We start from the raw sequence: 13,750 nt of genomic DNA, 5'->3' as shown, positions 1-13,750 counted from the left end.
CCACTAAACGGTGGCAGCAAGCATTACCTCTTTAGATTGTAAAATGGATAAATATATACCTATACAGCGATATTAGAGTCCAATACACAAAGACTATGGTCAGCAAACTTACCCAATACCCGCCACCTCGGCTGTATGTATTGAAGTAGCCACTTTAATGTTTCAAGTCTTTCTTTGAGTTGATCATTTAGGTTTCCTTGACCCATTTCGATGGTCGCCAGTGCTCCTTGATAGACTACTTGCATGAGAAACACCGGGACTTCCTCATCCAGAGTTCTTCCCTCTTCTACATCCTTTCGAAGAGAAGCTGCCATCTGCGTCAAGATCTCCAGGACGCGTCGCGACTCTGGAAACATGTGAATGTATGCCTCTTCGGTTGAGCTAATGCGCACTCGTCGCCAGTGGTACTCTTGGAGCAATAATATGGAACTAATCAAGAATCAGCCTTGGCCATATACTTTTGCAATTGATAGGACCTACCAATAAGAAACTGCAGCTTGACAGCAAGTTACTAAATCGCGAAAGTCGAATTCAGTCTTGGTTACCGATATCAGTGCCTCAATTGTGCGCCGTAGCTGTGCACTTTCTTTCCCAACGTCGACCGAATCAACTTCCTCATCTTGTGCAGAAAGGGAAGATATAAGATTGAGAGCCTGGTTTACCAAATATGTGGCCTGGGCTAATCTGGCGAAAGGGCCCATTTTGAGAGTAAATGCGGCAGATATTTTAATATTGTCTTGAGGCCTTGCTGTCTAAAAGGTATTGGGTCAGAAGAGTTATTTTACCACAGCTGGTATAATCATTAAAAGTTCTTACGGCATCCAAAAAAGCTTGATCGTCCACTGGGAGATAATCATCATATGCTGGGTCTTTCGTTGTTAGACACCTTGAAGGGTTTCCGAGATTTAGAAATCTGCGTTCAGTGTTAGCGACCGCAACACGCTGCAGAAAACGAATTCCATGCTATCGTCAAGGAATAACATACCGATCTAATATGATGACTCCCCACCAAACCCTTCTCATTTCTTCTATTTCCATCCAAGGCTTGCCCAAGTTGCCTTCTCCCGTCAAATTTACCAACAACTTGTCCAAACCCAAAGCGACACCGTACCTAGCACAGCTTCCAACGGTCATATATGCGGCCGGGTAAATTGCATTCCCAATCTCGTAGACGGCAATCAGCAGAGCTGACTGCAAAATACAAGTAGACATGATTCCAGTAGCTTCTACCTCAGCGTAGAATTCTTTAACTATCTTGTAAAGCGTCCTTTTCCCCTCATCCTCGTATGAAGGCGCGGGTGTGCAGTACAATTTCATACATAAGCACATCAAAATGCCCTCAGTCCGTCGTGGAGATAGTGGGTTGAGTGCAATGTTGAAAAAGTTCTTTCGAAAGATCACTGGCGTCCATATAACAGCTTGTGAAGAAAACGTGGTATAAATATCACGAATCTGTCCAAGGTCTCCAACGTGAGCAGAAACATCCTTAGGGATGGCAATGTTAACACGTGGAATCTCCAAGTGTGCGTCGCGGAAAATTCTAGGTGCAATGAATTGAATAGCTGTAGCCGTAGCAAACGACTGGACTATGCCCGTCGCAGCATATGAGGCTTCCCAGGATAGCTCTCGCTCCAGTGAAACTGACTCACTACTGCGCGTTACCCTGCTGGTTATCGAATCATCTCTCGTAGGTGCCGTAGTTTGGGATGTCTCGCTGGATTGTGGTAGCACAACGTATTTCTGGGCTCGGCGTGTTGGGTAGCTGCATTCGACTCCTTTCCGGATACATAGCTGGCATGCTGGTAGAGATTTGTCGCAACGTCTCTTGCTGTGGCGGCAGGGGAAGCAAGCGGTCCGCGTATAGCGGCTTGCACCTTTCATGGGATCCATTGGAAGAAGAGATAGACGTTGAATCACGAAGACAAGAGTGAGTTGCGGGACGGTGCGGCGGTTGCGGTGATCTATCATTCATTCGCCGCCACATTCCGATATTGCCGCCGAAACCCGCAGCCCGCAAGAAATTCGCTAACGATTAGTCGTTGCGTACTAATCCACCAAGGATCCAATTGAAATTGACTGCAGCTTAGCACAGGGATACCTGATGTGGCTACAGAATTTTTACATGGAAGCTCTGTATCTAGGGCTGAAGGATTCGTCAATGAAGCTGCCTAACATACAAAGGACGCGCATTTCATGTCAGTTCATACAACCTAGAAGCCCCTTGGACTGAATCTCATAATTCGATTACTTATCTAATCCGCCACATTGCGTTGGATATAGTCGTTCCAGTAGTAATTCATAGTAGAAACAAACGTCTAAAGAAGAAAGACATGATGTTAATAATACAATTTACCCATATTTGAGTTACATGAGCAAAAATTAGCGTCTCATACTCTCTATTCTGATTTCTCAGCAGTCAATCTTCTCATTTCGCTCGCAATAGGACTCCACTGCGAAGTAGACATGCTGCATTAAGGGCATACCAGATGCCACGAGAATTATTTAAAGTGGTAGCTATTCCCTTGGGTGTTCATCTCAGTTTTCATGAACAGCAGATAACTAAGAAAGAGTTCTTGATAATCACAGCATATACACCATCAAACACTTGTTACAGGATCTCAAAAAGAGTTGCCTTTGACAAAAAAAATATGTCCACTATTAAGAAAATCGCGGTGTTGGGTGTGAGTTTATTCGATAAATATTTGACTTAGCAGAACTCTCGACAAAGCTAATAACCGATCAGGGCTCTGGAAACATCGGACCTTCCATCATCAAAGCCCTTTTGGATTCTAACTTTGAGGTTACTGTCATCACCCGACTTGAGTCCCAAGCCACCTTTGTGGATGGAGTCGACGTGAAAAGAGTGGACATTACCTCAAAGGAAGCAGTTCAAAATGTACTAGAAGGTCACGATGCCTTGGTTTCTGCAATCTCCCCAGCAGCTCTTGAGGACCAAAAAAAAATTGTCGACGCTGCCGTTGCTGCCAAAGTCCGACGATTTCTTCCATCTGAATATGGCGTCGATAATCGACGTACCGAGGAAAAAGATATGGGTTGGATGGTAGTCAATAAAGTCAAGTTAAATGAATATCTGGATGAAATTGCTGCGAAGAACAAGTGGTTTAGCTGGACAGGGGTAGCATGTGGCTTTTTCTTTGACTGGGTAAGGCCATAATCACTCGTATAATACCTCGCAATGGATATCATGCGCTAACAGTGGAAATAAGGGCATTCAAACTCAATTTATTCTCGGAATCAACGCCCAAGCTAAAACTGGAGAAATTATCGACTCCGGCAACAAGCCGTGGGCGGCTTCAAACACTTATTTTGTTGGCGAAATTGTTGCTGCCATTTTGAAGAAGCCGGAAGAAACAGCAAACAAATTTCTGAATGCCTATTCATTTGTAACCACTCAAAATGAACTTTTGAAGACTTTTGAAGAAGAATCTGGCTCCAAGTACCAGGTCAGCCATGTCAAAGGCAGCGATTTGATACAGGCAGCAACTGCCAGTGTCGCAAAGGGGGAATACAAGCAGTCGATTGGTCCTTATGTTCAGTATACCTTTTTTGCCGATGGGCCCATGGGCCCTGTTGACCTTGGGATGAATGACTGCGAGCTATTGGGCATCAAGGATAAGGCTGGTTTACGAGATAGTGTTAAGAGAGAGCTCACTCTGCTCAACTAGATAAACATCAGTGCACAGGGGTTGTTTCATTCACATGGCTCTAAAGAGTGAAATAACCCTGGCAAAATTGTCTTACGCGATAGACATTAGAATATATATATACTGTTTAACGCCATTTGCTAAACAAGCAGTATGCATATCAACATGGGAAATTCACCAAGTCTTGTAGCCAAAGAGCTGTCACTTGTCTTAGGAAGTGAATTTGATATAGCGCGCTAGGACAGATTCTGTGCATTTCTGCTTCGTGTGGTATTCATTATCTTTAACTGTAAATCGAATGATTTATATAAATATGTCGTATTCTTTAATCGAGATCTCGGGGTATTAATATATTACGTAAAACTTGGTGATTATTGTCCTGTACTCAAAACCCATAACCGTTAATGTTCCAAAAGAAATCAGGGGTCACAAGCTGATCTATATCGTTATATGGGAGGCCAAAAAATTGATCTGTAAAGTTGCCCGTGCCAAACGTATCTTCCCAAAGCATTGGTGAGATCCCTGGTGCTTCGCCAATGGGAGTCGTTGGGCCGCTCTTCAGTATCTCGTCCAAGGCCGAAGCAAACATTTCCTTTCCTTTTTGATGTAGGAAAACAAGTGAGCGAGCGGTTTTCAAGGCGTCTTGTGTTGCCACGGTGTTATAGACAGCAGTAATGTCTCTAAGACACTGCATTGCACCTCGCAGCTGAGAGATTGAAGATACAGTGTCTATGGCAAGCAGGACACAAACGATCTGAAATGGTACGTAGACCATCTGGTGCCAAGGTGCTCGGGCGGCCAACACTGCTTGAGCAGCTTGAATGCCATTTGACGTTAGCATAAGTACTTGCTGGAGTACAGATTCTGGCAGGGCAACCTCCATCGATCGTAGGCGGCGGCAGAGACAAAGCGCTAGATTGCACTGAGCAAGAATTGAAGGCGGGCTGGAGTGCACGCGGCTCAGCACAACTTGCAGAGCACACTCTAGCTCAAGCGCTGTGGGCTTTCTTTGCGGATCAAGCTCTATTGAAAATGGAAGCAGCTCTATGATTTCACATGTATAGTCCCCTTCTCGCGCCGAAGAAACTGCCGTGCTTATGTTTGGAAGGGCAACGCGAGTGAGGCCCATGTCGAACGACATCCATACGTTAAGATGCTGTGCGATAGCCACTATCCTCTTTCTCATCTCCATACTAACTTCTTGAGGTGGGGATGGGAGGACGGCTTTCCCAGGCGATTCGACATTGAAGCCAGCTGCGTCTATCATATGCATCAGCGTGCAGCTGGCCATCCAGGCAGGATACTGGTTTCCCGCGACTCGCAGGTAGATAACTCGTAGTAGCCATGCAGTGATGCTATCTGTAGTCGGAGGATCGGATAGTGTCTTTTCAAGCAAAAGCTTTGCCAACTCTACCAGCGCTGATTCGACAAGATCGGTAGGGTCGGTCTGTGTTTGTGAAAATAGGCATCCCAGCGCGCCGATGCTGCATAGTATGGCGTCTTGCGCCTGCGTGGCATCTTGAACCGTCCACCGTCGGCGTATGTTGTCTTCCATTTCTTCGCGATCAACGAAGCCATAGACTGTATCGATCTTTTGGAAATAGACGGCGGCTAAGTCTTCCAGCCTCTTTTGAGATACCACGTCGATGATGGATTGAAAGGACGGCGTAGGTAGAGTCTGTCGCGATCCAAAAAAGGCATTCCAAGCAAAGCTAAGCATCCGAGGATTCCTTTTCGGATCCAACCTTAACGCCAGCGTCCTGACAAACGCAGGACATGAGTTTGCCTCCACGGATCGGGCTTGGATATGCGGACTCGCCGCCGATGGGAATTCATCATGAGAAGATTTTGCACTTGAGCGCGAAGGCGTCAGTTCTCCGACCGGCCCCAGATACTGTTCTACTTCCCTTCTCTTCCTGTATACGTTGTAAGTGCAGTCATATTCAAATCGAACGCATGTTCCGCAAGGACGAGCGCCATCACACCTGCGCTTGAGGTCGCGGCAGGTCTGACAGGCAAGCTTCGAGCGTTTGCGCCCTTCTTGCCGAGTCATAGCGTCCTCAGCAGACGCAGGAAATTATGAATTATGTAATGGAAAATATCTCTTACTCTTCCTTTGGCCAAGCAAGAGGCCAACGTTCATCAAAAGTTAGGATGAAGAGCGCAAAGAACAAAGACAATGAACGGGATTCATTCTGCGTCATGATGCCACGCGGGGACTTTTACTAAAATCGGATATAGCGTCATAGCGGCAAAGACGGCTATCACGCATAAAGCGGAAGTCAACTTTATAGGGCGGAATCAACATTCGCTAAGAAGAGATGATGGATTGTAAAGGGAAGATTCTGCTGTTAGCTTTTTTTTCCCCTAAATCCAACGAGAGAAAAGTGATCTTAGTTCTTTGTGTTGCATTCTGTAATAAGACGCTGGTTTCTTAGCCTCGCCGTATTACTAGTACTCTGCTACGAAGTAATACCAAGAAACCAACCAAACGGAATCAATTATGGACCTCGAAAAAGTAGTCCTATGTAAGGTATAAGGGATATTTGGTTGTGATAAAGGATAATTAACTTTTAGTTGTCAAAAGGACGAGCTCAAACCCAATGATCCCCCAATAGTGGTATTGCAGCCTGAGTGCAATCAGTCCTTGGGTAGTAGCAAATGGTTGACAACTTTCAAGAATTTATACCCAGACACTCGCACTCTGTCCTCAAATTTCCATGAGAGAGAGCGATAAAGTCTTATCTTCTTCTCCGTGGGCGTTGTCGCAGTACGTGTTACCGATGCTAAGCACTTTCGAATCACTTTTGCATGCAAAGTTTTCCTCCAACTGCTAGGCATACTCATGACGCTTCTTTGCTTATTCCTTGCCCAAGGCGTCTGCCTTATATCGGCGATGGATTCTCGTTTTGCTCATCATTGGCTATTCTCTCTCAGTACGTACTTGAAACATCGAGCTTTTGCTGTCGGCCATTCCGCTACAGGAGTCATTCCATCAGTCTGTCAAAATATTGACCAATCATCAACTTCGTCCTTCTATTGTCGCAGAACCGTAAGCATGCACACTAGACTGCCTAATCGAGTAAGATATGGCGCGCGTCATCACATAGTCGTCATTGTAATACATGGATATACTAGACTGTTGCATTAGCGCTCCTGCGAAAGACCAGCCGCGAAATAGCCCGAATATATACGGGCATAGGATCTTCCTATGTTACAATTATAACCCAATGGTCATGCTGATGATCTAAGCACCTGCAATATATATCCTATTAAAGTTGAACAAGGTAGATACTTCGTTCCAATTAGGACAACGCAGGTGTAGCTTAAATCCAATAGTGGCCACGCAGCTTGTAATCTACTTCCTCAAGACCAGCCAAATGCCCTTATCATGCCACGCATTCCTACATCCAAACGGTGTCAACGCTGCAAGCGCCGCAAAGTCAAGGTCGGATTCCCGCATTGAGCTAATGGCCTTGAGATGTGTTCACTCATACAGTCAGCAGTGTGATCAGAAATGGCCGACTTGCACACCATGCTTTCAGGCCGATGCCGTCTGCTCTGGACCGCCGACTGAGGCCAAGTTTGTCCACAATGGCATCTATGCCACCACCAGCGGAGCAGATTCCGAGGTGCCAGCCAAATCTACAAGTCTACCGTTGCTATCTAGCGCACCTTCTCACGCCATCGTCGCCATCAACTCTCGAAATGTACCAGGTGGGGCCTCCTACAGCATACTGCGTCTATCACAAGAGCCACGTCCCAATCCCACGACCGTAGCAGATCGCCTAGCCGCCAGTCTTGTCAGGCATCTTGAAAATGGCCCAGATAGTGCATTACTGCTGACTATGGGTCACCTTAACTTTGTGCCTGCTCGTATTGGAGCAAGCCCTGCGTTACGTGACTGTGTTGCTCTGCTTTGTTCCACATGGGCCAATTACCGACGGGCTCTACCAGTTGAAAGAATAATTGACTCCAAAGTGTATGGCAAGGCGCTTCGCAGTCTACAAATCGCTCTCGACGATGAAAATCAACAGCTTCGCACTGAGACTCTGGCTGCAGTCACCATGATGGAACGAGTCGAGATTATGTTCGATGCGAAACGGCCCCGCCATAGAGCACTGCATGGACAAGGGATGTACGGGCTAATGCTTAAGAGGGGGCCGCCGAAGCTCAGCGATGAGCTTGATACGTGTCTGGCGTTTGATAATGTGGAACCAATGGTATGTATTTTGAACGGGTAGTGATAAATACAGGGCTAACTTCATTTAGCTGTCACTCTCGCTTGTCGAGGGAGGCCACATCCTTTATTCTACGCCAAAGTGGAAAGATACGATGGAAGACGCCCTGAGAAACGGTTTAGATATTCCAAGTGAACGTCTGGATGTGTATGCTATGGACCTGCATAGTAGGTATTGGCCAGTGCTAGTGCATGAACATAAGCTTGTATACAGCAATCCTGACACAGTTTCCATGAGAGAGAGCGCTGCAGCTCTTCAGAGGCGAGTTCTAAATATAGTTCCAGAGCTCAAGGCTCTTGGCGGAAGCATAGTTTCCAAGATGCGCAGGTTGGGTAACATTGTTGAGATGCCAGACAACGAATCCCCTCTAGGCATAAAGTATCACTTCAAGAATATGGGGTCAGCAGAGTGTTGGATTACATACAAGGTGCTCTCCATTGTTCTGAACAGAATTCTACACGACTTGGCCATTATTTTGGATGAACCAGTCGTCCTTTTAGACAGTGAGAATGCTGCATGGTCTCGGGACATCTGCATGTGCGTGGCATATATCGGTACGTTGGGTATCTTGCCTGCCAGTTTATTTCAACCAGCATTATTTATGGCATACGAAGGGGCAAATAGCCTCGAGAGAGCCTATTTACGAAGGTTCATTCTGCAATCTGACAAATTCAAGAGAAGATTGCCACAAGACAGCGTAGGAATAGAGAAATTTGCGCTTAAAACTGCATATGGACTCGCAGGACGAGGCGAATTTTATCAGCCCAGGCAGGTGCTATAATTACAAGAAAATAAAGCAGGAGTATCGTGTTAAATAGAGAGTTTTTATCATAATATTAGTAGTTGAGATGGGCTATATTACCTTGTATAGTTGTTATACTATTACTTCTACGGAAATAATATTATGCCTTCATATTTTTATATTGGGCATCTAATTCAACATTTCGACTACTTGTAGTTAAAATAACAAATGCTTATGTATCGTTATATTTCGATTAACTAAGTTCTAAGTTGAGACGTGATAAGTGCTGCATAGGTAGGATTCAACGTCTGCCTCCTGCTGCGCCACAAGTGGGTGTTAGCACATATCCTCTGCCCGTCTATTAGCCAGAGGCATTCAGGGGAAGTATTACAATTGTCGGATTCAACAATCGTCAACACAAGCTACTTCACTCGTATTAGGCACGCCAAGCCAGACACAACAGCGTCTCTATGATTTAGCTTACGGTCCTGCGTGTTGTGCCTCGTAAAGCTGCGAGGTGTCTTTGCGTGCTCCACAAGCCAGAATCAGTAATTGATTGCGCTACCCCTGTTGCAAGGCTGTTCCGCTAGTGATAGTTCCAAACGGCAAGTTGATGTTAAAAAAAGTAAAAGAAATGTAATGTGCACAGACACTATGTGTGAAGTAATAGGGGGAGACGCATATATACATGTATATATATAGTGGGCTTTCCTTGCCCATGATCTTAAGCAACAAATTCTGAAATCATCATTGAACCCTACAACTACAAGAATCCTGTTCAAATAGTCTTCTTACATATCCCCTTGTATCCAGAGGTTCTCCCGTCAACATGGTGAATTTGTCCAACACCCTACTCATCGCGCTATGCGCAGCCATTGCCTCTGCTGTAAGTTTTTCTTTTTGTCGACTGGGCATACTAGAAAAGCCCTGTGATAAACCGAGGGCAACGAATGCTGATAACAATATTCAAAATACCAGGATTCCTCCTGTGGTGATGGCCAGCAGCAGATCATAAACGGTATCGCCCCGAACCAGGTCACAGTGTGTTGCCCAGGCGTTATGAAGACGAAAAGCACTGGTGCGTACTGCTGCGTCGGCGGCACAAACAGCGGCTGCGGCCAGGTCACTTGCATGAGTGACACGAGCTCCTGCAAAGCCTTGATCAACGTTCAGGACTCCAATTATGCGAAGGAGGTCGAGGACGCCGCTGGCGTCAAACCGCGCCGCCCCGGACATCCAGACGACTCGGACGCCATAAGCTCTGGCTCTGGCTCGGGATCCAGCTCAAGCTCTGGTAAGTCGAGCTCCGCCGGCACCACAGCTGCTGCCACCAACACAGCAACTGCCACTGACTCTCTCAACTCGGCCTCTTCCGACCCAGCATCTGTCACCGTCTCCAATTCTGACAACCCTACTTCTACAATTTCTAACCCAGCTGTTAAAACAGACAATGGTGCCGGTAACAGCCACCCCGTCTTAGGCCTTGTTGCTGGTATTGCGGCAGTGCCTGCATTATTGTACAGCCTTTAGCTCTAATACTAGAGTGCGTCTTCCACCATGTTACATGATGGCACGCTGTTTTTTCCTTCGTCTGTTTACAAGATGGAAAGGCAATCTCTTCACAATATGAAAATAGAGTGACTAGACATGGCCTTTACAACATATTTCAAGTGTAGGTGGAGATTTTAAGGGCAGAGAACTATATAATACACATTATAATATAGCACAAGTTATGCTTACTACCTTTGCCACATACCCAAGTATATATAGGTGTGCTTTAATAAAAAATTGCCAGTCCATCGCTTCATATTCAGGAGACTACGATTCATTTATGAAGACACCGCCCAGCTTGGCTTGATTGGGCTGCGCTTCCCGACAAGATGCAAACATGTACTATTTTTGCTTTATGCAATGGAGGAGTGACAATTGGAATGATCAGCGATAGAATGTAGCATCTCGCCTCCTTTGAGTCAGAGAGCAGCCTTGCGAAGCTCGCTGGTAAATAGCATGGATTGCCTTTAATACTCAAGTACAAACAGCCTCAGGCATGAGAAATTTGTGCAGCCAACAGTGTAAAAATCGCATCCTTTGTTTTTAGACCTGTGCTATTTGTTTCAATTCCAAACGCCTTCAATACTCTAGTCCAAACCCTCATCATCTTTAGTAAACATGTCCATAGATACATTCTCTTAACCCCATTACCCCATTACAGAAAACAATCATCATGCCATCACAGCGTCTGGTCGCCGCTGGCTTGCTGCGCCCGCTCCCTTCTTCGCACCCGGCCGGGCCAGCGTGTACTTGGCAAAGGCTCGTGCCAGAGCCTTCTTGCAGCTGACCTTTTGGCTGCCAACAAAACTCTCTACTGTAACGGCAATTGCTCGGTCAATGTCTTGGGCTGAGCAGTATTCGGAAAGACGCATTCGGCAGAACGCTTCGCTGATTCGAATGATGGCTTCAAGATGACGAACCTAAAGCAATGGATGTTAGTATCGCACGATGCCAGATAAGGGATGTTTGTCTGTCAACTGATTAGATCTAAACTTACAGTAATCGGATAAGCTCCTGTTGCAAGAGATTCCCTTCGCATATCTGCGAAAAGTCGCGCTACTTTGTCCTCATCCATGTGGTAGAGCTTGGGGCTGCAACGCTCTCGAGCATACAGGATGTATTTGCGCAATAACTCTTGCGGAATCTCTCCCTCTCTCTGGCCTCTTGAAGCGCTTGTCTGCTGAGTATCCATTGCGCTATCCTGTGTTGTAGTGGCAGTACCATTTGCGTCGGGGCGAGCCTGTGACAAAGGATGGCTTCGTCCGTGAGAACCAACGATAAACCTCGCCAACCGTTCATCTTCAGAGGGCTCTACCAAATCTCGCACAACACACAAGATGTCGAAACGCGACAAGATAGGTTCTGTCAGCTCCACGTTGGCTGAAAACGGGATCATTGAATTGTAACGTCCTCCCATCGGATTGGCAGCAGCAATGATGCCGCAACGAGCCTGTAAAGTGGTTACAATACCCGCTTTGGATATAGAAATGGTCTGCTGTTCCATGGCTTCGTGAATCGAAGTTCTGTCTTGGTCATTCATCTTGTCGAACTCGTCGATGAGGCATGTGCCCCTATCGGCCAAGACGAGAGCACCGCCTTCAAGCGTCCACTCGCTTGTCAAGGGGTCTCGACGGACACTAGCCGTCAGACCAACAGCACTAGCACCTTGACCAGTCGCAAATACAGCTCTGTGTGCTGTCTTCTCGACATACTTGAGGACTTGCGATTTGGCCGTTCCGGGGTCACCAAGAAGGAGCACGTTGATATCACCACGGACATGATGTGCTCCTCGGCCAGTCTTTGCAACGCCACCAAATAGAGACAGAGCAACCGCAGTTTTGATGTCGGTATGTCCATAAATGCTGGGGGCGATAGAGTTGACAATTCGGTCCACAATGTTGGGATCGCGGGCCAGTTTTCGAATCTCCTGCTCATCCTCTTCGGTCAAGCGGAATCCAGCGAGCTGGTCGTGAGTCTTGACGACGTTGTTGGCCTCAAGAATGGTGGCAAAAACTGGAAAGCCGTTTCGGTTGTTCAGTTGAGCGTCGTAGTTGTTTCGGTAAACACCCGTAACCTCAATCTCCTCTCCAGGCTTGGCCTTGTCAATGAGATCCCACAAAAGAATGACTTCTCTGTGGCGGGGAAGACGACCGGCAGGAACAGTGCCCGGCGACTCTTGCAGTGTGAGTCGTTGATAGTTGCGATAGACGGTCTTTTCAGAGTTCAAGGTGAAGGGGCCGCGAGACTGGCAGCTCTGGCAGAAGGTGACTTTGACTTCGACATGTGATTCCTGTTGGAAAGGGCCCAGAGTCTCACCACACTTGCCACAGTCAAATTTGACATATTTGAGCTGAGGGAAGACACCACTCCGGCGAGTAACAACACCGCTGACTCGCACAAGGCAGTTGAGATGCGATTGACGCAGCTGTCGAAGGGTATAGTGGACAGGCAGGTCAAAGATGCGGACGTGGATTTCGGAATGAATCCGTTCATAATCAGGGTAGTGCAGCAACACAACATCCATAGCTACTTCATCAAACAGCTTGAGCATCTCTGCCGGGGCATTGGCCAAGAAGTAGGCAAGGATGGCCTTGCTTTCGGCCAGATGCTCGTACGAGACCTCCAAAGACTCTGCGTTGATCTCACCCAACGTACGAATCCGGTTACCATAGACGGAGGAACCAGAGGCGTCAATGTAGGATGTCAAGAATGCCTTGAATTCTCGCTTGATTGTCCGCTGGACCGGAGGTTGCGACACCCACTCGGTCAGATTGGAGGCTTTGACATCACCTAGAGCTTCGAGAGAGAGCTCCTCTTCCATGATATCAGCATCCATGGCCTCATCAGGGTCTTCATCGTAGTGATGTCTCCGTCTACGAGGCTGCGCCGTCAGGTCGATATCGCCGTCATCGTCATCGCCGGGGAGGAACGCAGCGGGGATTCTTTGCCGACGGGCAACCTCTTTGTCTCGTCGATTCAGCTGGGCCTCCAGCCGCCGTCTATCGCCCAGGTCCATGGAGTCGTAGTCGCCATCGTCATCCAATCCTGCACCTTCGTAGACATCATTCTCTCTGTCTATATAATCGGCCTCGAAACCTTCACGGAACAGATCGACATCATCGTCCGCCATCTCGTCAATGTCGTCAATGTCATCCTGAATCTCTGCTTCTTCCTCGATATCCTCGTCATCTTCGACTCCATGAGCAAAGTTGAGAGGCCCTGGTGGAGATGAGGGCAGCGGGCTGGAGCTCAGGGCACCAGGTGTAGACACATCGTCGCCATCAGGACGAGAGCGCTTGCGGCCTGACCGCGGGGCAGAGCCGCGATTGCCAGATGCAGGGTGATTACGAAGCGGAGAACTGGTGTTGAAGGTTAGAGAAGCTTTGCAGAGGACAGAGTCAATTGGCATACCTCATAATGGCGACTACCAATGGGTTCACGCTGGTCGTCGGTGGCTGCTTTGGGGGTTTGCAGCTTGAAGAAATAAAAGCGAAATCTGGCGATGCAGCTGCTTTGTGCCTTGTCGGTGGGGGCAACGAGATTAGGGAGCA

At 47.2% G+C, this 13,750-nt stretch overlaps 6 protein-coding genes across 6 annotated transcripts; 3 read left to right on the top strand and 3 right to left on the bottom strand.

Moving 5' to 3' along the window:
- Window positions 1–3: 3 nt before the first annotated feature.
- GGI43DRAFT_425599 (uncharacterized protein) lies at window positions 4–1,890 on the bottom strand (the record flags this gene model as incomplete). Its single annotated transcript, XM_083208529.1, has 5 exons — window positions 4–59; window positions 113–429; window positions 481–752; window positions 817–913; window positions 986–1,890. 5 exons carry the CDS (start codon window positions 1,888–1,890, stop codon window positions 4–6), a joined length of 1,647 nt encoding a protein of 548 aa, XP_083056574.1.
- Window positions 1,891–2,648: 758 nt separating this feature from the next.
- GGI43DRAFT_387689 (aromatic alcohol reductase) lies at window positions 2,649–3,686 on the top strand (the record flags this gene model as incomplete). The annotated part of the gene is made up of 3 exons (XM_083203968.1): window positions 2,649–2,681; window positions 2,744–3,163; window positions 3,228–3,686. 3 exons carry the CDS (start codon window positions 2,649–2,651, stop codon window positions 3,684–3,686), a joined length of 912 nt encoding a protein of 303 aa, XP_083056573.1.
- Window positions 3,687–3,868: 182 nt separating this feature from the next.
- Window positions 3,869–6,025, bottom strand: GGI43DRAFT_221742 (uncharacterized protein). The gene has a single exon (XM_083200363.1). It carries the CDS (start codon window positions 5,716–5,718, stop codon window positions 4,051–4,053), a length of 1,668 nt encoding a protein of 555 aa, XP_083056572.1. The 5' UTR covers window positions 5,719–6,025; the 3' UTR covers window positions 3,869–4,050.
- Window positions 6,026–6,837: 812 nt separating this feature from the next.
- Window positions 6,838–8,797, top strand: GGI43DRAFT_416024 (Zn(II)2Cys6 transcription factor domain-containing protein). Its single transcript, XM_083207219.1, has 4 exons — window positions 6,838–6,952; window positions 7,005–7,113; window positions 7,172–7,888; window positions 7,938–8,797. The coding sequence occupies exons 2-4, from the start codon at window positions 7,057–7,059 to the stop codon at window positions 8,685–8,687; spliced, it is 1,524 nt and encodes a 507-aa protein (XP_083056571.1). The 5' UTR covers window positions 6,838–6,952; window positions 7,005–7,056; the 3' UTR covers window positions 8,688–8,797.
- Window positions 8,798–9,404: 607 nt separating this feature from the next.
- GGI43DRAFT_221721 (uncharacterized protein) lies at window positions 9,405–10,234 on the top strand. The gene is made up of 3 exons (XM_083200362.1): window positions 9,405–9,534; window positions 9,627–9,942; window positions 10,030–10,234. Exons 1-3 carry the CDS (start codon window positions 9,478–9,480, stop codon window positions 10,176–10,178), a joined length of 522 nt encoding a protein of 173 aa, XP_083056570.1. The 5' UTR covers window positions 9,405–9,477; the 3' UTR covers window positions 10,179–10,234.
- Window positions 10,235–10,688: 454 nt separating this feature from the next.
- Window positions 10,689–13,736, bottom strand: GGI43DRAFT_221712 (MCM DNA helicase complex subunit MCM2). The gene is made up of 3 exons (XM_083200361.1): window positions 13,611–13,736; window positions 11,197–13,558; window positions 10,689–11,119 (listed from the first exon to the last, which is right to left on the bottom strand). Exons 1-3 carry the CDS (start codon window positions 13,613–13,615, stop codon window positions 10,871–10,873), a joined length of 2,616 nt encoding a protein of 871 aa, XP_083056569.1. The 5' UTR covers window positions 13,616–13,736; the 3' UTR covers window positions 10,689–10,870.
- Window positions 13,737–13,750: the final 14 nt, after the last annotated feature.

The sequence above is a fragment of the Trichoderma evansii genome, assembly GCF_050947405.1.
Source record: "Trichoderma evansii strain SZMC 28006 chromosome Unknown GGI43scaffold_26, whole genome shotgun sequence".
NCBI lineage: Eukaryota > Fungi > Ascomycota > Sordariomycetes > Hypocreales > Hypocreaceae > Trichoderma > Trichoderma evansii.
The sequence above is the reverse complement of the archived record's forward strand: the minus strand, read 5'-3'. Positions and strand labels throughout refer to the sequence as shown.